Source organism: Scomber japonicus, chromosome 12 (assembly GCF_027409825.1).
Source record: "Scomber japonicus isolate fScoJap1 chromosome 12, fScoJap1.pri, whole genome shotgun sequence".
NCBI classification, from domain to species: domain Eukaryota; kingdom Metazoa; phylum Chordata; class Actinopteri; order Scombriformes; family Scombridae; genus Scomber; species Scomber japonicus.
Genome location: NC_070589.1, coordinates 26002411 through 26028423, shown reverse-complemented (window position 1 = coordinate 26028423; position 26013 = coordinate 26002411). Strand labels below are relative to the sequence as shown.

At 39.5% G+C, this 26013-nt stretch overlaps 1 protein-coding gene across 1 annotated transcript in view; it reads right to left on the bottom strand.

Annotated features, from left to right (window-relative positions):
- The window catches only part of lig1 (ligase I, DNA, ATP-dependent), a 66481-nt gene that overhangs the window by 6066 nt on the left and 34402 nt on the right, over positions 1-26013 (bottom strand). Inside the window, exons 19-24 of the mRNA XM_053330372.1 lie at positions 22438-22548; positions 18724-18795; positions 15084-15228; positions 14363-14445; positions 12526-12678; positions 4123-4176 (exon numbers count right to left, since the gene is read on the bottom strand). Of these exons, the coding sequence (XP_053186347.1) occupies positions 4123-4176; positions 12526-12678; positions 14363-14445; positions 15084-15228; positions 18724-18795; positions 22438-22548 (618 nt within the window). The remainder of the gene's footprint in view (positions 1-4122; positions 4177-12525; positions 12679-14362; positions 14446-15083; positions 15229-18723; positions 18796-22437; positions 22549-26013) is intronic.

Sequence of the window (26013 nt, the reverse complement as noted above, 5' to 3'; positions counted from 1 at the left end):
TTTACACTGAAGGCATTCCACTGACGCTCTAGTACAGAGTGAATTACAATGAGTGAGCTGGTAAGCGTGCAGACGGGGGGGGGGGGGGCTCAAACCTGCACCCTCATTGTTACACTCATCATCAATGCAACGACACACTTAACTATATATACACTGTAGATGGGTCAACTAGACGCTCTCTGATTCACATTAAATACTGTTTCTTTATATTTACGCTTCTAAAATGTAACAATGCAATTATACAAATCTTCTTAACCACTATAAATGTAAACTTGCTGCACTTAAGCTTAAAAATGCTGTTATATTGAATGTGTGGGAGGGATTATATGCAAATATTTGAGTTGATTTGTATGCATTTTACGCCTCACTGGAGCTTCACCTGGAGGGCATATGTACAGATACTTAAGGAGTATAATTAGCATTTAAGAGTAGTGTGGTAGCTGGGGGAAAACCTACAGTATTCCTGCTTGTTGTAGAGCGTTTAGGTTTTATTTGAAGTTAAATGGATCAATGGACGATGCAGCGGCAATATCGATAAGCTGAAAGGTGAGCTTGACTTCTTTTATAAATCGCTCAAGCAAAAAGGTCATTACACAATGTTTAGCTGACAGTTTAGGATCAATTTCAGTTTGGAAAAGAATCATCAACTCTTCTGATGATCAACTCATTTTTCAGGACTCCCCCCCCCCCCCCCCCCCCCCCCTTCTTCCAGCTTCCTAAATGTGAATATTGATTTCTTTAGTCCTTTATGATAGAACTCTGTATTTATTAAGGTTAATGGCTAATGGGTGAGAAAAGACAAGGTTGCATCTTTTAAAACTTCTAACCATTTTCTGACATTTTTTAGACCAATTAATTGAGACAATAATCAACACATGATGAACCGATAATGAAAATAATAATTAATTATAACAATATTATTATATTATACAATATTCCAGTTTAGCACAAATCGAGTGTGAAATTCCCTCATTACATCTGTTATTCAAATAGTGGCAAACTTAGGCGTAACAGGCCTGTGGCTCCTCAAAGGGCATCATCTCTTGTGTCCTTATTAGACTTTTACATGTGAAACATCAGTACAGGATGTGTCAAGTTTCACTGGCGGCAACAGAACAGTGTTATAAAATAAATGGGTGATAATTAGCAAATAAAAACTTTGGACTGGTAGAAAATACAGATGATGATGATAGAGATTAAAAGAAGAGCCAGTACAGGTCTGAATACTTGACCCCTAACAGCAAGGGGATGAAAAATGTCTATGGAGATGGGAGTGGTCTCTTCCAGGATGATAATGCATCCATGAGGGGGAAGAGGGGTCATTAAATGGTTTGATGAGTATGAAAATGATGTGAGTTACATGCTGCGGCTCTCACAGTCACAACATCTCGATTCAGTTGAACACCTATGGGAGATTTTTGGCCGACGTGTTAGACAGCTCTCTCCACCTCCAGCATCACAACACTAAATGAAGGAATATCTTTGGGAGTAATAGTGCTCATCCCTCCAGTAGAGTTCACACACTGTAGAGTCAATGAGAAGGTTCATTGAAGCTGTTCTGGTATTAACCTTTGTATTGTCCTCCGGGGTCAAATCCTTACTTCCTTCCTTCCCTCTTTCTTTCCTCCACCCTTCCTTCTTTCCTTCCCTTCCTTCTTCCTCCCTCCCTCCTTTCCTTCCTTCTCCCTCCCTCCCTCCTTCCTTTTCTTCCTTCGTCCTCCCTCCCTCCCTCCTTTCCTTCCTCCCTTCCTTCCTCTTTTCCTTTCCTTCCTTCTTCCTCCATCCCTCTTTTCTTTCCTTCCTTCTCTCTCCCTTCCTTCTTCCTCCCTCCCTCCCTTTCTCCCTCACTCCTTTCCTTCCTTCCTCCCTCCCTCCCTTTCTCCCTCACTCCTTTCCTTCCTTCCTCCCTCCTTTCCTTCCTTCTTCCCTCCATTCCTTCCTTCCTCCCTCCATTCCTTCCTTCCTCCCTCCCTCCTTTCCTTCCTTCTTCCTCCTTTCCTTTCTCTCTCCCTCCCTCCCTCCTTTCCTTCCTTCTTCCTCCCTCCTTTCCTTTCCTTCCTTCTTCCTTCTTTTCTCCCTCCCTCCTTTCCTTCCTTGACTTGAGGACAACAGGAGGCTGAAAGCCACTTCATGTTGGTGTTTCCTTTCATTTATCACCTGTCTGTACATTGGGCTTCATTCATCAAAGCCACTTTTATAATTTCATGATGAAATGATGTAGTTTTGAACATCATTTCTAACAGATTGAATACCCTTGTGCTTACTGAGTTAATTACTGAGATCTGTGGAAAAACAAGTACATCACTTAAAATAACTGTAAACACAGGCAGCCAGACAATCAATAAAAATACACTGTTGGTTGTAAACTGTTAAATGAGTTTCCTGATTCAAATGTTGTCCCACAGCACTTGTAAGAGATTATTACTAACATTGAAAGCCTGATCACTTTTAGTAAAAATCAGCTTATAATAATTTGACTGAACTTTTGGCTCATCTACAACCTGTCTGATTATCTTCTCACCAGACTTCTTTGTATTGATGTTGCTGTGTTCTGAGCAATCAACCTTGCTGCATGTAATGTCATCATAATCAATGTAATAATGAGCAAAACTATACAATAAGAGCCAAACAACAACAACAACTCTCACTAAATGATGTGTTTTTACAGTCTCAGTGTCTACAATACGTCATTTAGACCCTGAATTGAAAAAGAAAGAAAAGGAGCAGTGAGATTTGTGCTGGTCAGGGTATCAAAATAAACATCAGGACAGAGAAAAAGAGAAAGAAAAAAAATTGGGATCAGAGCGTTCCTCATTACAGCTCAGCACCTCTCCACCCAGAGGAGTGTGAGCAGAGCCAATCGTCTTTCCTGTCTGGAGTCCCATCGGCCAGCAGCTCTGCAACCAAAGCAACGCGGCCCGACACCGCCGCTTTGCCTTAATTCACCATCCATCACTTTCAGATGGAGGGCTTCATTACAAAGCACTACAGTACAGGCTGTACTGGGTCTGGGGGGGGGGGAAGAAAGGTTGCACCACCTTCTCAATCACTGTTTCCTGGTGATTCTGCACTGTGCAGCAGTTTGTATCGCTGAGTCCACACCCTTAACCTTTCAAATATTACGAGAGAAATTCCATAACAGAGGATGTACGAGATTTGTTCACAGTTTTATCTCTCAATTAATCTCTTTGATAAACAAATGATCGTATTTTTTTAAAAGCACCTCTGTTCTTTCTTTCCAGGAAAAAAAAAAAAAAAGCAGGTCTAAATATAGCTGATAAAACACTCGAATGAACTCTGACTCTTTTGAACAGCTATTGTTTTTTAGAGAGCGGTTGTCATTTTTCTTCAAATGCTGCTGCTCTGCTGCTCTGGAACAAACCTCTTCAAAAAGTAAATTGAAAAAGCAATTCATTATCCCGACGTCAGAGCACTTCCTAAACAGCCGCTCCGAATGCTCATTTTTATTGGTGACACAGAAGTAGTTTATGGTCACCGGCCAATATATCCCCCCCCCCCCCCCCCCCCCCCCCCCCCCATGTAGAGACTAAATCCACATATTTGCAAGGAAATGGATGCTATTATAAAAAAAACTATTTATATTTCTGTAATTCGTTTTAGGTGATTCATAGCACGTTTAAAAAATTGTGGATATTATGTGGACAAGCCTGTGGGGAGAAAGAAACATATTTTCTGTAATACTTGAGCTTATTTTTTATGACTTGTCTCATTTTTGGCGAGGTAAAAAGTACCTAGAGGCGTCGCTTATAAAACGGTTTGCGGTATTTGAATTGTATTTCAGGAGTGTATTTGCACAATGGCCTTCTCATTTTTGTGTGCGAATATCTCCATTTCGATCTGAAAAGATAGAATGAGTTGAGAGCTAAATTAGGGAGTGATTATTTCTGAAATGAATGGGCTCCAAAAGACCTCAGTCATACTTAAGCTGGCTCATTTAACCTCAACAATGCCATTGATTCAGAGTGGAGTACCTGTGGCTGCAGAATGCTAAAAGCCCAGCATTTGATTTTTTTTTTTTGTTAAAAAAATGAAAAAGGCAAAACAGGTGTTGAGGTGAGATTTTTTTTTTTTGCCAGTCACACCGTGCCGTTTTTTTTTTACCTTTAAGAACTTGTAATGCTGCTCCAGATCTTCATCCTTGAAGCCTGTCCCGATCTGGAAGAGACAAAAAGGGAGATAAGACAAACACACCCAGATATACATAGACATATTCCCTCATGGTGAGACAACAGACATTTGGCAGCGAGCGGAAGAACACAGAACAGCAAGCAAACCCCCCCCCACCCCCACCCACTCCCCGTCCCTCCCTCCCTCCCTCCCAACACCACCACTAGCTTCTGTCTGCCTGCTTCGCCTCAAGCACCATGTCACCTCTCAAAAGACCCGAAGCCCGCTGAGACACTAGAGTCGCCTAACGGGCTGACACGCACAGAAAGAGAAGAAACACAGGGCTGGTGTATCATGCAAATATAGTATTTTCTGGCTCACAGATGTATTCTAAAAGATTTATCCTGCAGGCGTCCACAAATGCTTTATGTTCCTGAGGCCGCATTCACCACCGGGCTGTTTAGAGGAGCTTCATTCAAACTGTGGCACCTTTATGGCTTTCGTTTTATCCACTTGGTCACACCAAGGCCTCCTGCAAGCCAACAGTGCAGTTTGATAAGAAACAACTAATCCACACATAAATACATGAACTGAACAGCCCTGGAAGAAGGTTTTCTGTGGAGTAAGGAGAATTTAAAAATGTTCATGTTGTGTTTAATGATCCAGATGTGTGATTTAACATTAGTATAGAGGTCGGCAGGTTTGCAGTATCTGTGTTTTGGTGTAGATTAGAATGACTCTGCTAATCGACTCATAGTTTTGAGTCTCATAAAAAGGAACACTATTTCTGCCTCTCAAATTTTTAGCTTATTTCATCTTCTGTCACAGTAAAATACATATCTTTGGGTTGTGGACTGTTGGTCCGAACATTTGATGATGTCATTTTTAGCTTTGGGAAACAACATATTCACCATTTTTTTTACATTTTATAGCCCAAATGACTGATCAACTAAATGAGAAAATACAACAGATGAATTGAATGAACATATTTGCTGACCAATATTCTAAAAAGTTGAATTTAGTATTTGTATGTTTTGGATTTATGGTTCATATCGCCTTATATGTACAACAGTGGCACAAAGATTTTAAAAACATTTTTCGTATCCGTGGTGATTAATAATGCCAGATGATGAGACGATGCGTCGGGTCATCCCTATACGTGCATGAGATGAATCTAACTAATAGTCTGAAAAAGGGCAGTTTACAGTATACAGCTGTTTCATTACATAACGCTGTGGCTTTCCTAAAATATGATCTGAGGCTCCTTTGGTATTTTTGTCCTGGCATGCTGGTGTCCCATCAGTCAAGTTTAGAGAGCGTTGACCTCAGGCCTCTCTCTCTATATATGTATGGAAAGTATGCTAACAGTGATCTAGAAATCACATGACTGATCAATGCATAAACATTTAATTGATTAACAAAATAGTCTTCAAAAAAATGTTCCGTTGATCAACTAATCAGTTAACTTAACTTTTCGTTGCAGCTCTACCAAAGAATCTCAGACAAAACGCGGATGAAGATGACAAGATGAGATGAGGTGAGGTGAATAAATCATGGTGTTATAAAAAGTAAGCAAGTAAGTAATTATATTTATATAACACCGCTCAAGAGCAGAGATGCCACAAAGTGTTTCACAGTGGAAATGAAGCGTAAACATGCAAAGCTACAAAAAAAAAGAATGAACAGAAAAGAGAAAAATTACACAAATGCAAGTCTGAACAAATTGGTCTGGAGCTGCTTTTTAAAACGGTTTCCATAGAGACCTGCTGGTGATACATAGGGATGCAGTAGATCTCTAATGTAGGCAGACGGCTTGATCATGAAGAGATCTACAGGTGATCCCAAGAACTCTGACTCTGACTTTGATGGGAAGACAGTGAAGAGGAATCAGAAATGGAGACCTTTTGAAAGAGTTAAGCAGTAACTATGATTTGTATGCAGACGGGGAGTTCCGGTCCTCTGAAATGAGGCCAACCTGGAAGTAACTTAGAACTGCATTCTATCAAAAGGCCACCAGGGGGCTACCGTCTCTATACAAGTCAATGGAGAATTCACCAACTTCTCACTTGATTTCTAACCTCAGTAAACGTTTTCAAAATGTGTTTATGGTCTCAATCGCTAGTTTAAAGCTTTCTTCAATGCAGTATGACGTTCATTTGTGAAATTTTGGCCTCCCTGATTTTATATTTGACGATAAAGCAGGGTATGCATTAGGGCGTGGCTACGTCGTGATTGACAGGTTGATTGACCAATGTCCTCGAGACCCAGCCCTCGCAACTAATCGCAACCTCCCCGCTCCGCCCTTGGCCCCGCCCCATGCCCATATATAGTAAGTAGAATCCATGTTTTTATTTTTCCCAGCATGCACCTGAAATTTTCAAGATGGTGCTGCCTAGATTCGAAACTATTGGCTTCCGAGCAGCAGTCCACAAACCAATGGGTGACGTCACAGATGTTACGTCCATTTCTTTTATACAGTCTATGATTGTATGAGGCTAAAAAGTTAACTAGACACTGACACAAACTTTTGATTGTAAAATACATTTTGGGCATGATTCAAAACAGTTTGAGGTTCAGCCAGCTCTTACAGGAGAACCACAGAGAGGAAAAGCTGTTGTTTTATTATCTGAGCTCAAGTATTTGTTGTATTTGAAAAGATATTACAGCATAATTTGTTTTGAATTTCTTTTTTTTTTTTTTTTTGAGTATCCTTCCTAAGTTTTCTTGTTTGACACCACACGCTTTAGCTCGTCTATCACCCCGAGTCATTCCTGCATCCCATGCAATCAAGCCACAGACCGTTCATTAAAACTCCATCAAAGCAAGTAAGTGGATTCAGCCACCGAGAGAAGTAAAGTCTGTTCTGAGGCTCCCTACTGGGCTTAATTTGTTTGAAGCCCTAACACAAAGCACAAAAACATTTAGGGAGATGGCTTTTGACAAATATCCAACACACTCATGCTAGGAAAATATTAAAAAACAGCCATTATGTTCTTGTAAGATACAGCAAAGAACACCTATACGTGCATTATGTTTAGGTTATGTTACACAGATCTGAAAGGGATGTTTCAGCTTCTTCTACTTGTATGATTGTATTAGTGAACTAAGTGAGTTCACGTGGTTTTCATTGTGTATGAGAGGACACCCTAACAAACAGTACAGTATGTTGCTGTAAACAATTGAAAGTTAACATTATAATTAAAAAAACAGGGTTGTCCCTTTACACTTAGGAGCAGCATCCAAGTGTTTCTTTTACAGCGCCTCAGCCAAATGAAAACAACTATGCTGAGAGTCTATACTGTGTTTTGCTGTCATTTATGGTCTTACTAGCCTCTCCTCGGCTCTCTTTAACGGCGTTTGATTGAGGGCGGAGGGATCAGATCCTCTTCCACACACACGGGTTTGTGCAGCTATCCTTGTTAGGACCTTGCATTGACTCTATTTATTTTGTAAGGAATGATCCAAACCTTAACCTTCCCCCAATTCACACCCCATAACCCTAACCTTAATCAGGACCTCAAAAATGGGGTTTTACCACATCGAATAGAAACAGTCCCCACAAGGTAACAAAAACAAACACACAAACACACACACACACACACACACACACAGAGAAGAGGTTGCAATGAAGCAGGACCAAAGTGGTTAAGTAAATAGAAAATTGTTATGAACAAGCTGAAATTAAAGCTGTCTGTATGTAGCCCAACTGTTTAGCTTAGCTTGTAACATATAATTGAGCCTCTCTACCAGCTCTACCTGTAGCAGAAATGACTGTTAGTGACTGATATCTGTGTTTTTCATTGTTTCTAAACTTCACTCAATAATTTTGACATCAATAATGTTTTTATTTTTATTGAAAATTTAGATTTGTTTACAGTAATATATTATCGAGTTTACTGTTGTTGCTGTAGATATATATTCTAATCCTCTTCTGAATGTATTGTTTTTTAATGACAATTGAGAAAACTAATAAAAAACACTTCTCTAGTAATGGAAAAGAACCGATGAAAGTATTGATGGAGAACCAGACTGATGAAAGTATAGATAAGATTAAAATTTCAACCATACCCATCCCTACAGCCTGACTATGAGAGGATGGGATCCAAATGATTTTCACTTGCACACTGTGTGAGCACTAACAACCTACGTTACTGATTTTCTTTGAGTCATCCTTGCTCTCCTTATTCTTTAAAAAGGCCATCTAAATGAAAGGTAGAGTTCTAAGAGCAGCGTAGCTCCGTTAAGGAATAGGGCAGTCCGTAATGTGTTTGTGTAGAGAGTGTTTGGTTGAGTGAACAGCAGAAAAGTGAGCAGAGGAAAAGGTCAGCGCTAAATTGTTAATCTGACAGTAAATGTAAAGTAGAGATAATGAATGCTGCAGCTTCTCTTGTCTATTGTTACCCCCAAAACTGCAATTTAGCACCAAAGTTAGGGACAATGGGCTAGTCTAACCTGACAAGGCTCAGTTAAGGTGGACTGACCTTTAAGGTAGGCTAGCTATTTTCATTTTAGTGTCAGTCTCAGTTGCTCTTAAACAAAGAATGGAGAAACTTCTGGCTGCGGAGTCTCTTCTCCCAACCTCCCAACCTCCCAACCTCCCACCCCCTGCTGCCCCAAAGCAGTTAACCTAAGGGAAACACTGAATATTGTAATGATAATACTCCACCATTATGTTGAAATGCAAAGTTTTTAGTCAAATAAGATCAAAATTTATGATATGGAGAGATTGTTAGAATGTAAAAATCTAATCTCAGAGTCTTCAGCACTAAATCAAATGGGTTTCTCCTGAAGTTACAGTCTTATCTGGTGGATGCTTTGGACACATTTTAGACATAATGTGCCTTTGTGTTGGACATTGTTAAAAAAACACAATCCCTGTTTGTTTCAACTCTTTCTAACATTGTTATGTTTGTATTTTTAGACAGTTTTTTTTTTTTATGAGCGTGATTTGATTGTCTATGTGAACTTCTGTTTGAAAACTCCATTGCCTCCAAATTGCCCCTTGAGGGACTAATAAAGTATTTTGAATTAAATTGAATATTTCTGTTTTGTGTGTGTGTGTGTGTGTTACTTTCCCTCTGCCACGGCTCAGCAAGGAAACACTGTCCAGGGAACTAAATCAAACTGCTAAAGCCTCATTATCTTCAGCTGAGCTTCACAATGCTTTGTTATACAGAACAGGGCCTGTGGGTTTTGTCCCCCATCACTTACGTTGAAATTACTTCAGGGAAGGCATCTCTTTGCTGCAAATATGTGCAGGACGAACAATTACAGCTGCCAAATCTACTTCTAGTGTACATATGGGCGTGGAAGTATTGTTTTATAAGACAATGGGAAACTTCTTTAAACTGTTGTGAACACTTTTCCTCCAAATGTCTTCCCCATTTAGCGTTTCTGTACATCAGTGAGGGAGGGTCTCATAAATAAATGCCACCACTGTGTGATCTCGACGTTGTGGTAAGTTCCCCTGTCTAAGATTATTAAATAAAAAGGACATGGCAGTCTACCAAATGCTGAAGGCCAAATGACAAAAGATATCAACGCACCACTTAATTATAAAATGAAGTGATTTTGGTATTTAAAGACTACCTCGGGCATCGATGCTCTAACTCAACTTTTTATGGTGTGAAGAAGTTTAAAGAAAGCTCAAAGTGTAAACTGCTCAGTCATCCACACGTAACGGAGATCAGATAGTAATGCAGAGCTTTTTGGCCACATACAGATCAGGTTTCAAAATGTCCAGATTTTAATAAAACCTGCTGTGATTGGACAGCTGAAACTGACAAACAGGTATGACTGAGTACTATCATTTTTACATGATTCTGTCTAAAGAAGCAACAAGTGTAGAGTTAATCATCTTAATTCATGATTGTGACTGGTTTGGTCTTCCTTCCATCTGTCCTTCCTCCCTCCTTCTTTCCTCCCCATTACCTTCCTTCTTTCCTTCCTTCCTTCCTTCTCTCCTTCCTTCATTCCCTTCTTCCTGCCTCCCTCCTTCCTTTCTTTCCTTCCTTCCTTCCTCCCTCCCTCCCTTCCCGCTTTCCAGCCCCCCCCCCTTTCCGTCCTTCCTTCTTTTCTTTCCTCCCTCCCTCCCCCTTCCTTCCTGCTTTCAACCCCCCCTTTCCTTCCTTGCTTCTTTTCTGTCCTTTCCTTCCTTCCTTCTTTTCTTTCCTTCCTCCCTCCCTCTCTTCCTGCTTTCCATCCTTCCCCCCTCCCTTCCTTCCTGTCCTTTCCTTCCTTCCTTCTTTTTTCTCCCTCCCTCCCTCCCTCCCCGTTCCTTCCTTCCTTCTTCCTTCCATCCTGCTTTCCACCCCCCCTTTCCTTCCTTCCTTCTTTTCTGTCCTTTCCTTCCTTACTTCTTTTCTTTTCTTTCCTCCCTCCCTTCCTGCTTTCCATCCTTCCTCCGCCCTCCTTTCCTTCCTTCCTTCTTTCCTTCCTTCCTTCCTTCCTTCCTCCCTCCCTTCCTTGACTCGAGGACAACAGGAGGGTTAAAGAAGCTGGTACAAGTGCAATGACAGAGTGGTAGATAAAAGTTTTTCTCAGTATACATATATATAAAAAAATGGAATTTCCACTCTGCAGCTCAGTCAGCAATTGTTTAGAGCTGAAGAGCTGAATATTTAAACATTATTGGCAATGTAACAAAAAAAAAACCTCAATATCCACAAACTGAAAATACTGGAGTTTAAAATTTGTTAAAGCAGCAAAAAAGAAAAAAGAAAAAAAAGAGACTGATATGAAAATCAATAACAGACAAAAGACAGAAGTTCTTCATCTGACATTTTACACTGCAAGTTCTATCTTCTGTTGTATAATCTTAACTCGACATCCAGTCTCGGCTCACTTATCCAGCGCGGTTATCTCATGTCTGAAAATATTCTCCAATTATATTTTATTTATAGAAGAAATATAGAAGGGGGGGGGGATAATAAAAAAAAAAAAACACCCTATAGATTCAATCTGAGGGGCACTTTCACCTTCATTGGCACCGGTGGAGCAGCTCACCAGCAGAACTGTGCAGTCTACCAACAAACTCTCAGGTGTGAGTGTGAGAAAGGATGTGAAAGTGACGCAAGAGGTGCTGCCAAAAAAAAAGAAAAAGAAAAAAGTGTGTGTTCACAGCTCGCTAAATCCCTTTAGCATGGATAGAGATATAAAAGTTACAGACAGGGGGAGAAAATTGGAGAAGGACAGTTTTCGCAGGACGGAGAAGAGACAGAAATTATCCTCTGTGGTGAAGTCTCACTCCGGCTTGTTCACGCTTATATTATCTCAAACGCGCATACACAAATAAGTGGTCACGCATGCTCTAATACATGCTTACAACTTATCCTAAGATGCTCCCCGTCAAGCCTCGACACATCTGCCCACACACACACGCAGAAAGATTTTCCCTCCAACCGAGATCTGAGGGGAAAAGTGACAGTTCAAAAGCACACATACACACACACAAAGCTAAAGCAACTCCACAAACACACACATACACACACACACACACACACACTAAATACAACAATCACACTCAGCACAAACATAACTAGGTCAGAAGCTTGTGTATGGCTGGACTGTGAATGGTCAGTGTGTAAAATTGAGGCCAGTTTCTTACAGGGATAGTCAATAGATTCCTAGATTTAAAATGTTCATTGGCAATTTTCTTAATGTTTGCTCTAAAATTGTACTGATGTAGCATATTAAACATTTAGAGTTAGGTATAAATGCTGTGACAAGAATAAAACTTTCCACTCTTATCTCAGGATGGCTGAAAATAGAGCTTATCTTAATTCTTATAACAATATCTCTTAACCTCTGTTGCTATGGTTTCATCCATAGGTTTGCAATAGGCTTAGCATGCTAGGCTAACTCTCAGTCAGCTGTGTCACTTTATATCAGTGTCGTGGCGTCTTTCAGACTTCACGACTGCACGCTTGCTGATTCATCTTGAAAATAATCAACATATTAATTAATAATAAACATAATTATTAGTTGGGGCGCTAAAGTAATCCTTCCACTGAAACACATGACATCTCATGCGTGTACAGATCTTGTTTTCCTGTCTCATCTAATTCAGATATTTTTTCATTATCAACACACTGTCATTTATTCTATTGTTAACGTTTAAGCAGATAAGAAACTGCTTGTAAAAAAAAGAAAGAAAAAAAGCTGATTCAATTTGATCATTTTAGAGATTGTATTATATGAATTTTGAAAAAGAAGAAATGTTTCAACTTGGAAACCCTGGTTGCACATTTTAGCCTACGGAGGAATACATAAATAAGTGTCTTCATCTGTTTTTATTCAATATATTTGTTGGGAATATTACCAAAGCCCTGTATCACACTGAAACAGGTGTTGGATTTTCTTCACCCGTATTAACACCTGCATTGTTCTGACACACACCTTGCAGACGGACTGGAACTCCTCATTCTCCTCGTCGTAACAGGCCAGCAGGAAGCCTCCGTATGTTCCCGTCCTCTTGCCTTTACCCAGGTAGGCGCCAATCACACATAGGTCCACTGTGTCGCCCACACCATCCAGGTAATCCTTTTTCAGCTGGGTGGTAGATAGCAATGTGTGAGAGGAAATACAGTACAGAGAGGTTAGTAATACAGTACATTTCATGACTAGGGGTGAAATAACATATGGCATGGATATATGCACAGTGTCAACATGGATTGTTGAGCCCCTCGGCCCCCAAAAATAAAATCCCAGTTATTCATTATGACTCCCAAAAGGTACTAATTTTCTTTGCATGAATTAAATGCCAGAAGGCACAATTAAAATCTCATTTATAAAAAAAAGTGAACTGTCAGAATTATTAACTGCAGCCTGTCGATGTTGACAAACTTACAATCCTAAAGAATATACATGTGCAGAAAAATGAATGTGAGTAGAAACATTAAGACAAATAAATGCCAGATTAGATATTTGTAAAATTATACTGTAAAAAACTTAACATATTCTATTTATTGTTGAGTCGCCATGTTTTAAGCTTCTCTTTAGTTGTATGTAGAACAAATCAGATTTTAATAAGAACATTTAAATAAGAATAGTAACAGAATAATAACATAACAGTTCTTTGTATGTTACACCTACAGAGGAGTAAATAAAGAACTCTGCAGAGTCTCTACTTGACTCTATGTTGTTTGTAATGTGTTTCCACATGTGCACGGCTGGATATTAGCAGCGGACACAGGCTAAATGCTGTTGGTTTAGTAGCTGGTTGTTTATTTGCTCAACCTGCCAGGCATGGTGGACGTACATACACTCATGAATATTTACTTTACTACTATACTTACTATTATATTACTGTATGTACTATTAGCTCCACATGTGCATCTGTGTGTGATTAGTACAACTCAGTCATGAATGCACGTGTGTCCATACGTTAATGTGCTCATCCATTCACGGTGCTCCTCTCTGTTATAGGTTATTACATTTTTGGTAAAGTAGCCGACTGGGAATCATAATGTTGGTAGTTCAAATCTGCTGTCAATCATGTTGTCTTCATCTATAGAAGCTGCCTTTCATATTTGTCTGCTTTAAGTTTTACATTATTCTAAATGCAACAACAAGATAATCATCAACCTATCAACTTCTCCCTCGAGGTAATTCTGCTAACATGCTCCTTTTTAAAATCCATTCAGGTAGCATACTGTTTGATAAATGATTATTTTAACTATTTTTTTCCATTAATACCCATATATAATGAATAAAGTATTAATTTCAAGAAGGAAATGCAAATACTATACCTCAAAGGACTAGGCTACACATAATTGCAATTCAAAATCCTACAGGTATAAGCGATGGAAACTCTGGATAAAATCCAATTAAAAAGTCTGTAAGCTTTTATCAAGTAAAATACTTTAACCTGAGTCATCAGGGACAAATTATTGTTACTGCATTTAATAAATCAGGACCTCGCTATCAGAAAGTGCTGTTTATTGAAATACAAGGGGGAGAAGGAGAGAGGTCTAAAAGGAGATATTAATTTAATCATTTTATGGGAAAAATGTGTATTTATTTTTTTATTTCCCCTCCAAAGTAAAATAAACATTACATCAAATTCAGAATTCACCAAAGACTTTAGAAGAAAAAGAAAAGTTAATTTCTAACATTGTGTCACTGTATGCCTATGTTTATGATCGGTCTAATGTTAACTTTATGTGAGTTATTGCTCTGTCACATCACTGAACCCCCCCCCCCCCCCCCCACCCCGCCCCAAACACACACGCACCTTAAGCCAGTTATGAGAGCGCTTGGCAATTTCATAGGTGGCATCCTTCTCCAGAGTCTTTACCATCAGGCCTTCACAGGAGTCTACACACACACACACACACACACACACACACACACACAGACACAGACACTTTAAACACTGAAACACAATTCTAGTTGTGCAGAAAGGAAATTAACAGATTATCTTTTAGATACATGAAAAGGTCTTTATCTCTTTTCTGAGACACACAGAAAGAGGTTCAGGACACAAACACAGTAGGCAAGGACACAGGTATATAACTCACATACACACACAATGCACACAGGGGAAACATTTCTATCTTCTCTCATATACAGAGTCAGACACAAACACATACACACCAAAAAACTCAATTACACAACTCACAGACTCTGCACACGCAGGCAAACACAACCAACACATGAAGGTTGGGGCCGCATAAAGAGACGGCAGGTAGGGAGAGAAAGTACACTACGGCTACTACACACACCTGCCACACAATTTACACATGAAGGCAGCAGGCAAAGGCACAAATGAAATGAAACTTGCATGCAACACACCCACACACAAAAAGGTTCAGGACGCACAGGGACAGCAGGGAAGGAGACAAGTACACAGTTAGCACACACACACACACACACAGTTCAAGACACAAAAAGACACAGCAGGAAAGAAAACAAGTTAGAGAGTCTGTCTCACACACACACACACACACACACACCTCGGACAGACTGCTCCAGGAACTCAGCGATGGCGTCGGTGTTGTCGGAGTCGATGGATCGGGCGAACACAAACTCTCCCTCCACCTCTGAGAAGCTTTCTTTCAGCAGAGCCCGACGCCGACACAGCGGCTGTCGAACCAGGGACTGTACACACACACACACACACACACACACACACACAGAGACAAAACAAACACACACATCATTACAAATGGCAAGACTGTATCATTACACCATTTCTTCTTCATAGCTTGGAGCCTTTGCAATGACAAGGATGAAATGCCATCTCTACCTGCTAGCCACACACACACACACACACACACACACACACACACACACACACACACAGTCTTCAGAGTATACTCACAGCTATTCATGAAACACCCACATTCCCACACTTAGAGTCTCAAACCACAAGTAAACACACACACAGTATCACTATAAGCATGTTTCCAAACACCTACAAGAGTTTTAGGGGCATTTAAAAAAAAAAAAAAGTATCAGGTTGGCAACAATTCACCGAAACATCCCAAAAAACACCTTTTCTTATCTGTACTCTATTTTAGCTAAACTCTATTTCCAATGTAACACTTTTAATCGTATTTAAATGTCTTTTTGTTTTGCCATATGTTGCTTCAGTATCCTGTCTTGATGCATTTTATCTTTTATGTAAAGCACTTTGAATTGCCTCGTTGTGGAAATGGTGCTGTAGAAATAAATTTGCCTTTAAACACTTGACTTGAGTGGAAATAACTTTGCGCATTGGAAGTGATTATTAAGTTGACAAATGCAGGTTATTCCAATTTATGACAGTGCTTCAAACTTTTTCTTCTTATGTAATTTGCAGCTGTGCAGACACATTATCTGCATAGTGCTGCCTGTAAAAACACAGTGATGCTTTCTCATTAAAACAAGTGAACATTTGTGGGAGGCCAGTGAGGGATCAGACACCCTTATTGGAGTGGTAGAGATGTTCATAGTGACAATTTTAGTGTGCAACCTCATTTTTCTGATGATATTTTTTAACACGTTTAATCCCTAATTGTGATAAAATTGCTACTCTTCAGGAGAGATGATGCAAGTCAAAGCTAAAGGGGGGAAAAAAAACAGTTGGGTGTCCTGAAGCATTAAAATATGCATCAAGACACCAACAAAAAGGCTTTTAAATCGTAAAGCTGCTTTTAAAGACTAAAGATCACCTTTATTTTCTATTCATTTCTTCATGAAAAATGCAACAATCCAAAGACAGCCTTAAAAAATGACAGAAATAATATGTGTAATGAATAAAAGAACCCTCTCCACTGTCCGTCTTTAAACCTGCTAAATTCCTAGAAACATTAGCAAGGACGTGACCTTGGTATCGTGCTGGTTTGGTTGGGTGTTGCCACAGACAGTTTTTGGGGAGGAATAACATTAACAGCCCTCCTCAGGCTAACAACAGAGTTAATGGTCGCAAGGACGGCGGTGTGTTGGGAATAGGACGTTCCAAAATGTTTAAAAAAAAAGAAGAGAGGGAATAAAACTGAGAATAAAACTGAGAATAAAAAAGAGCAACAGGGAGAAAAAAGGAACATAATGTGCTTAAAGAGAGAAATAAATCCATAAAATATACATACTGTTTTATGAAAATGTTTAAGCATCCCTTGATAAATAACATTTGTCTGATTTTTTTAATTAAAAAGATGTAAACACAGTCTCCCTAGGATACGGAACAAACTATCATTACATCAAACATTAATGCATAGTTACTTTTTATGTCATAAATTGAACAACAACAACAAAAAAAACCCATCATTGTGGCTTGTGCTGAAGTTTGTATTCACTAAGAGTTATGAAGTCTCTTTTTATAAGGTGGAAGACTTTAATCAGTTCATCAGGCGTGAGGCATGTCAACAGTAGTCATTAGGAAACGTCAGCTGGTGCCAATTTCAAAAGCTTTACAAATACTCAGACTCTTCAAACCCTGTGAGAACACTCAGTCACCGTGAGTTCCTCTGAGCGGCTGTGGTAGACTTTTAGAAAGCACACACAAAAAAAAGATAGCAAAGAGTTGTCAGCTTGCACTTTCCACAGAGCAGAATGTAATATAGAGATGGCACTTTATGGGAAACTGTGGAGGTCAAGATGAGATCTTGAAGCCTGAGAAAACTTTGAGAATCAAATCAAAACTCCCGTCTGACTGCAAAAACACCTGCAGGAAGATTTTAGCAGACACAGGAGTGATGGTGGACTGCTACACTTTACAGACAAGACTTTCATGGGAGAGGCAGTAGAAGAAAATCTTACCTGTGTCCTCATAAAATCCCACATCAGAAAATCTACAGAAGTCTGATGAGTTTTGGAAATACTGAGGACTGATGAAGCTAAAATAGAGACGTCTTTTGGACACAATCAGCAAAAGCATAGCAGCATTTGATGAAAGGAACACCTCTCCAACTGTTAGGCATGGGGGTGGATCTATTTTGCTTTGGGGTTGTATAGCAGCCAGTGGCTCAGGAAACATTGCACGGGCGGAGGGAAGAATGGATTACAATAAATACCAGCTAATTCTGAAAGTAAACATCACACCATCTGTAAAAACAGCTGAAGCTAAAAAAGGGAGGATGACTTCTACAACAGGATGATGATCCTAAACATACTTCACCAATCCACCAGGGACTACATTAAGAGTCTCGAAGCTGAAGATTTCGGGAATTGCCATCACAGTCTCCTGACTTAGACATAATTGGAAATCTGTGGGTAAGATCTTAAAAAAGAGCTGTGGATGCAAGACGGCCCAAAATGATTGCAGGATTTCCCCAAAATAAAAAAAATGAGACTTTTAGATGGCAAGTTGTAAGCTGTGATATCTGCCAGAGCTCGTGTTACTAAGCACAGATGATCTAGGGTGTCCAAATATTTGCACATGTAACAATGATGTTTTTATATTTGTTCAATTTATGCCATGAAAAAGTAACTATGCATTAATGTGAGCTGTTCCATATGCTAGACGGACTGTGTTTATATCTTTTCAACTTTAAAAAAAAAAAAAATCCACCCATCACCAGAATATGTTACTTTAGAATCCGACTGAAAATGCCTTATCATGTTGGGAACAACAATGAAACGGCATAACTTAAGATTCGCTGGCTTCTCTTTTAATTATGTAATTTTTGTTTGTCCACTTGGGACCGCTGGCTGATGGAAACACTCACTGATTTGCATTTTCTTTGCTTCAGCTGACTTTCAAGCAAACTCAATTTGTGCATTATTTGGATGGAAACATACAGTTTTTTTAAAGAGACGGGGTACTTACACACACACACACACACACAGTCCCTTAAGTCACAATTACTCTCCAACACACACACACAGTCTTAAAAAAGCTCTCTCACTCTCAGACATACACATACACACACACACACACTGAGACACACACTCTGCTGGAATTACATTGAGCGTTACGATCATTATCTAGTTATGGGCTCCAGTAGCACCCATCATTGGCATTCAGGGACAGTGCTGGCGTTCTTGGCAGGGCGGCGAGCATAGGGGCCACGCTTACAAACAATAAACACGCGCCGGTTTAAAATGACGACGGCAGCACTAAGAGAGATGTCAGGGTTATATTTGCCTCATCATAACACCGAAGGGCCTTACCTCGCCGTTCAGATAGAGGAGGTCAAAGGCGTACACGCACACTTGGACTTTGATCTCCGAGGCATCCACATCCTGTAGGGAGACATCGATGCACACACACACACACACACACACACACACACACACAGACACACAGGTACATACATTTTAATGTTTTCCCTTGACAAAAATATGCAAATAAACGCTTAAATCTTATTCACAAATCTCTACATCCAACCTTGGGACTTGTTACAAAGAGGGCTTTGATTTCCCTTCCGTTCATCTTTAAAGTTAACCGACCTGACTCCTCTCTATATTTTAACAGCATCAGACCCTCTCCTTGTGTTCACCTCCCCACCCCCCTACCCCCACTCTTCCAGTCCTGTTACTTCCTCCACTCTCTCACCTCTTCTTCCTCTCTTATTTTCACTTTTCTTGCACCTCATGCTGTTTATTCTGAACTTGTTTATTGGTGCCAGTTTCTTCACCGTCTACTCTGCCTTATTATGTGATTTCTACTATGCTCCTCATGTTGCACCGGCTGTTCATAAATCACTAAGTTTTGTGAGTAAAATTCCTCCTAGCTAATGGTTTCAAAAACTAGTGATTTTAATAAGTCAGGTTGGACCACTAAGGGTTAAAAGTTCCCCTCTGGAGTGTGTTTGCTGGTGTTAATACAGCAGCCATACAACGCCTTACCAATTAAAATAATGACAGAAAACTAGCAACTATTTTAAAAATGTTATAATAATGTCAGTTTTTCTTTTTAAAGCCAAGTTATTAAATTTTCTTTTCAAATGTGAGAATACTTTTTTTGTTATAGATGATAGTAAAGTGAGTATCTTTGGGTTTTGGACTGTTTTCAAAATGTACTAACTTTTTATAGACGGAATGATTAATAATGATAGATAATGAACGAACGTTGCTAGCCTATAATAAACATCCCTGTAAACGGTTTTAGATGGACCGAGAAGAAACTCATCCATGTGCCAAAAAGAGGAGAGAGTAGTCCGAGAAGAAAAGACTGCTAGCAAGTTAACAGCAGTATAGCAGTAACACACATTAGATAAGTTTCTATGCTAATTTAGCTTGACGTTTTGTAATCAGAGCTAGGCCTCTATTAGGGCTGAACGATTTTAGGAAAAGATCTAATTGCGATTTTTCTGGCAGATATTGCGATTTCGATTTGATTCACGATTTCCTTCAAATCAAGCTTCAGTGCAATATTCACAATGTACAGTAACATTAAAACATTAAATGCTATTACTCCAATGCAAGGATAAAAACTAAAGACCAATGGCAGTTATTACAAATGAAGAACTAAAAGAGTACTTTAAAAAAGTATGGCAAAAAATCCTTAATTGTATTAATTAAAAAAAAAAAAAAGAAGCTAAATAGAATACAACACAATTCCAAAAAAACTAAACAATGTTAAATAAGTAATAAGAAAAACTAAATTCAACAACTCTTTACTTTATTCAACCCTACTGTATATTAAGAAACCTGGACTATCTTTTTAAGTGAATTTGACAAGTAATGGTAATAAAATAAAACTCAAATATCTTTTTTTAAACAAAGGCTGACACCACACGTCAGGGTGAAGTGCAGAACAAATAAAATCCCAAAAATACTTAATCAACAATAATACTCGCTTCCCTGACATCTTTACATCACTCAGCATTTGCACTCTGCGTACAGCTGTGGGATGGCAACCTGGTTGAAGTAGGTGCGGGAGGGAATCATATATCTTCTGTCCAGCGTGCGGAGGAGGTTTTTAAATCTCTCGGTGTCTCCGCTGCTCTTATCATACGGAGTTACACTGGCAGAACATGCTGTAATTGTAGTTGGTTTGCTACAGTGGGCCTGAGTATCATTTTCACCGGACTTTTTCGTCATGCAAATGCTTGTGTTGATTTTTCAAGTGCCGGTACAAATTGGTTGTGTTTCCGCTGGATGTTGCAACTTTAGCGCGACAGGTTTTGCACAGTACCTGTTTCAGGTGCACGTCTGCAGCCTCAAACCCGAAACACTCCCAAATGACCGACGTGCTGGTTTTCTTGGGGATTAAATCCCCTAACTCCACTTCAGGTCCAGCTGAAGCTATTTCTGAATAATTATAATTTAGGAGCCGGTTAATACTGATTGGTTAGCGTGACCTGTCCACGAGTAGCATGCCGCTTCTGATTGGTGAGCTTGGCAGGATGGTAGGGAGACGGCATGTCTGTGTAAAATAGTTGACACAACAGATCCTGGGTCAGTCAGGAGCGCTGCAAAAACCGCAGCTTTGGCGATCACATGATCGCGCTGTCTGAAATCGCAATTTCGATCAGAAAACGATAAATCGTTCAGCCCTAGCCTCTATTGTGTTTTTGTGAAATATGATTATAAATATTCCCGATTTAAATAACTAATTACAACATTTTATCAAGCACTGAGTAAGATGTCTTGACCATATATCACATAATTAGAGCTGCAATGACTAAGTGATGAATCAATAGATCTATAGGTTTGTTTTCACCTTCTCAAATGTAATGATTTAATACTTTTCTTTGTCATACGTATATGATGTTCAATTTAACATCTTTGGATTTTGGAGTGTTGGTCGGACAAAACAAGACATCTAAAGACTAAAGAGTGATTTTTTTTCCATTCGCTTTTGAGCGATTCATGAAAAAAAAAATCATAATTGTTAGTTGTAGCCCTTTATTCTTCACTCAAATATCTTTATTCTTCACTCTATAAAAGATCATCTATGTACATTTATGAAGAGCTTTTGATGTTCTTTAACAAATAACTTGATATCCTATCAAGCAGCTATTAATAAAGAGATATAGTTAAGAATACAAAATGAAATGAAAATGAAATGGCAGCATCTCTAATAAAAACTTCTCCACTCCCTCAATACTTCCCCCTGTGCTCATTAATGGTGTTTAATTAGTTCATATCAGGTTTCATCTCCTCATCTGGGAGACGAAGAAAAAAAAAATCATTTCAACAAGATCGCTCGTGGTAGAAAAACAGTGGAGATACAGCTCCCCCAAAAGCGCCTGAGGGGCCAGCGAAATCAGTTTGTGTATCAAACCGTCATTACACATAGTCATATGATTTCAATAGTGGCTGGAACAACTAGCCAGCAAAATATCATCAGGATAATCATTTTCACCCATTTTCATCATCGTGGTCTCCATATTAGGACAATAACTTCGCCTTTTCCTAATTTTCAGGGATGTCATCATGCACCCCGAAAAAAAAAAAAAAAAAAAAAAAAAAAGACTAGGTAGAGGCAGCAGTTTCATTCTAATGTGATTGGTGTGCTGGAAAGAGGCCGTTAACTCTGATCAAAACTGAAAAAACACCTTGCTGACATTTGCAATCTCACACACCCTCCTCCTCCTCCTCCTCTCGTTTACCTCACCAACCTCTCCCTCCTCGATCCATTTGACTCCCCTGTCTCCTACTTATCAATCTCCCCTCTCTCTCTCTCTCTCTGTGTCTCGCTCTTTCTCCGTCCATCTCCCTTCATCTGCTGGATCATTTCACTCTATTATCCACCTCTCCTCCACCTCCTGGTCTTTATCGCCGTCTTGTTTTCTGCCTTCAACCTATTCCCTTCTTTTTTTTTTCCCTCCCCTTCGTTTCATCTTCCCTTTTTTTGACAGCTGGAGCTTTTTTTCATTCATCTTTAGCTCCATTTAAAAAGCACATTCTTCTCTGTCCCATCTCTCCCATACGTACCTTCCTCTTACGGGTGGTGAGGACCTGGAAGGGCTGGATCTGTTTCTTCTCACGATCCCAGGCCACCGCCTCAGAGTCCAGGACGCAGGTTACCACTGAGTCCTTCTTCACCTGGAGAAGAAATGAACATACAGATAAATGGGAATGAATAAAGAGATGAGATAATATTCAGTAGAGTGTTGAGAAGAGTTTTAAAGATGATATTTTCCAATATGCATATAAGCAACATCTCCTTTAGCAAACTTAAAGAGATTTCAACTCAAAACAAGACTAAACTTGGAGTTTTCAACAGGCATGAATACAGGCAATCCATCTGAAGACATCTTCAGGCTGTTATGGGAGCCGCGGTTGCCCTCAATTTGTCGCCAAATACTTCAAAAGTCAACACATTAACATTTTTCGCCCCTGCATTTATCGCTTCTCTTGAGTAGCCATATCTGTTGCTGCCGTCTCCTCTTCTGCATTTTACTAGTTGCCAAATCGTTAAACACACCCCCTCTTTTGGTCGGGTGCCCACGTTGTGCCAAAAGCCAAATGCTCCACTAGAGACACTTTACAGTTTGTTTCTCGGCTTTCTTTTTTTTTTTTTTTTTTTTTCCCACTGCATTAAGTAAAAAGGCTCTGACAGCTGATAGTTATTCTTTCAGTGCAGAAAAATAACTCAGATGGGGGGTATAGACTGTGGATAAACCATGTAGCTCGTGGGCAGATTGCTTTGACCATCGAGATCAGACTGAAGTGGCTGCTAATTATCTGCCGCCAAATCCTGCGTGTGAGGCTTAATGATGTTAATCTTTCCCTTCCTGGTCGATTTAGGGCCACCAGGATTCTTTAAAATGTACAACCTGAACCAGAAAGAGAACCGATCAGCCGGTGAAGTCTTTAAAAAAAAAAGGGGGGGAGGGGATCGGAGATGTTCAATCAGGGCGAGAGATGCAAAAGAGTTAACAGGTTGTTTGGAAAACAGTCTGAGTGTTATATAATCACAAATAACCAGCTATCATCAGGTCATTAGGCTAAGTAGGGCAACAATGAACAATTAATGTATTTGTATTAATATTAATGTATTAATGTATTAATATTAATTCATGACTTAAAGCATTAAAGTCCTATGGTAGCTTCAGGAAAATTGCTTTTCCCTTCATTAATATGCAAAATAATGCAGCAAGGTGCTGTAAAATCTAATCAGACCATCTCCTCTATGCAGGCAATGTGTGTTAGTGTGAAGTTTCACTTAGGCACTGTTCATTCATCGCATTCACACACACACGCGCGCGCGCGCACACACACACAGAGATGCTGCCATGACAACCTAATGTCGGGACAAGGGATGCAAATTTTGAGCAATTTCTTTAATCAATTGTCTGCCAAGTTAATGATCGGCAATAGATCTCCTCAATGAGAGCTTAATTTAAACAACAGACGTGGCTTCTTTTCACAGCGCAAACCAATTAAGTGTCATAAATTAAATAAAGGAAATAAAGTTATTCCTAGCACAAATTAAATACAATGAAATGATGCAATCACTTAAAAATGATGTTGCTTTTCCACCCAACGACATACAAATGATGCACGGAGGTCTCACACCCAAATTTTTTTTTTTCCATCTGTAAACCTCTGAGTTTAGGCGGAAGGTAATGATGAGAGAGAAAGGTGAAGGATTGTGGGAAAAGCTGGTTAAGAGAGAAAATGAGGAAAGGTGAGAAAGAGCAAGTGAAACAATATTTTTTTTCTTTAAAGGGGGTGAGGTGTGCAGAACGAGAGTGCGAAAGACAAATGGTGAGAGGAGATGGGGGGATGAAGAGGAACTGAGAGCAGAATTTTAAAAAAGGTGAGAGAAGAGAAGCAGTTGTGAGGCAATGAAGGAAAAGAACAGCTGGGAAAATGTAAGACTTTAAGGGGGGAGAGAGAGAAAAGTGGTGAGAGGGGAAGGTTATAAGAGACCAAGAAAAAGGTGACATTACAGACGGGCTCTATCAAAGCTCTGAAAAAAGATGAGAAGGAGACAAGGATGAATAAGACAAGAGTGAGAGAGGGAGACAGGAGAAAGAAGAGTGGAGTAGTGATGGGAGAGAGAGAGAGAGCGAACAGGTATCATCAAGAAGTAATGAAGGAGAGAGAGGAGAAAAAGAGAGAGAAGGAGAGAGAGCTGATTAGACAGAGAGACAAAGACGGGGGACAGAGAGGGCAGAAAGGTGAGGGTGAGAGACAAAGAGCCGTGTAGCTTTTAAAAAGTTATATAAAGAAAAGGAGCGATGACCGGGGGAAAGGAAAAATCAGTGTGAGAGAATCGTGAGAGGGCAGACGTTCTGTGAAGAGAGGGAGGGGTGTGAGGAAGAAAGACAAAGATAAACTGACAGAAGAGAGAGCTGGGGGGCTTAAAACTCGACTTTTCTGAAGTTGCTTATCCTTTATGATGTGATGGAAGTGTGCAGATGGAAGAAATGATGAACAGTCAGAGGTTGTCAATGGCATTGCTAACAACGCTAACTCAGTGACAAAGACCTCACATCTCCTACAACTGCTTAACGGCCTTCTATTAGCCATTTTTTTGCACATTTATTATTAGCGAGTTGACATGAAATGAGATAAAGGATAAAAAGACTTAAAGAGAAAGTGTCCTCGGCCACACTAGACCCAGGATATTCTAGTTTGAGATCAGTGCCTTAAAACCACAGCCAGCTTTCGATGTGAAACAGTAGAAAATGCTCAGTTTCCATTTCAGGTTGTTCGGGTCAAATCTGACTCATGCTGACTTTCAAAAGTAGTATAAATACCCTAAAATGACTTTTAATTAAAGTCTCACATTTTATAACTTTTGCTAAATTGGCTAAAACATTTCAAAAGCATTTATTATAATGATTGATGGTTTTAATGACACCTAATATTCAATAATGTTGTTGCATTCTTCACTTTCAATAAAATTCATAGTAATAATTACAGCTGTTCAGTTTTTGATGAAATGAGATCATAATAAAGTGTGATTATTCTCCATTAACAAAGAGTGTCAAGCCTAAATAAAACTCTCTGAAGGATAAAGCATTCAATTATTAATGACTGATACTGTACATGCTAAATACATCTGTGGGACTAATTATAAAGGATTACTTGAGCTGGGTCAAAAATGACACGCTTCATACTGTGAAGAGAGAGAACATGAACAGTATGTAAGAGTTAAGTTAAAACAGCTACGACAGAGAGCGAGAAGTAATCAATAAATAATAAAATAAGGGCTGATATTTAAAAATAAAAAAGCAGGAACGTAGGAGTGAAACTACACCTCCAACCAGAGAATCAGTTACAAAGTTAACTTGTAAAAAAAGACTTTTTAAAACCCATCCACACGGGCTGAGTCGTGATCAAGTTGAGCACAAGAAGCATCTCAGTTTAAGAGGAGGAGACATGAACGTCCAAAACATTTTTTAACTCTCCTCTGAGTCCGTCTGGGATTTCATTCACAACAATAAAACCTTCCAGTGAGGAGCAGCATTTGGCTCAAAAGTCAATGTTGACACCTGAGACAGCTGATGTACAATCAGAAAATGTTATGCTGGACAGGTGCGTGATTCAAATCTC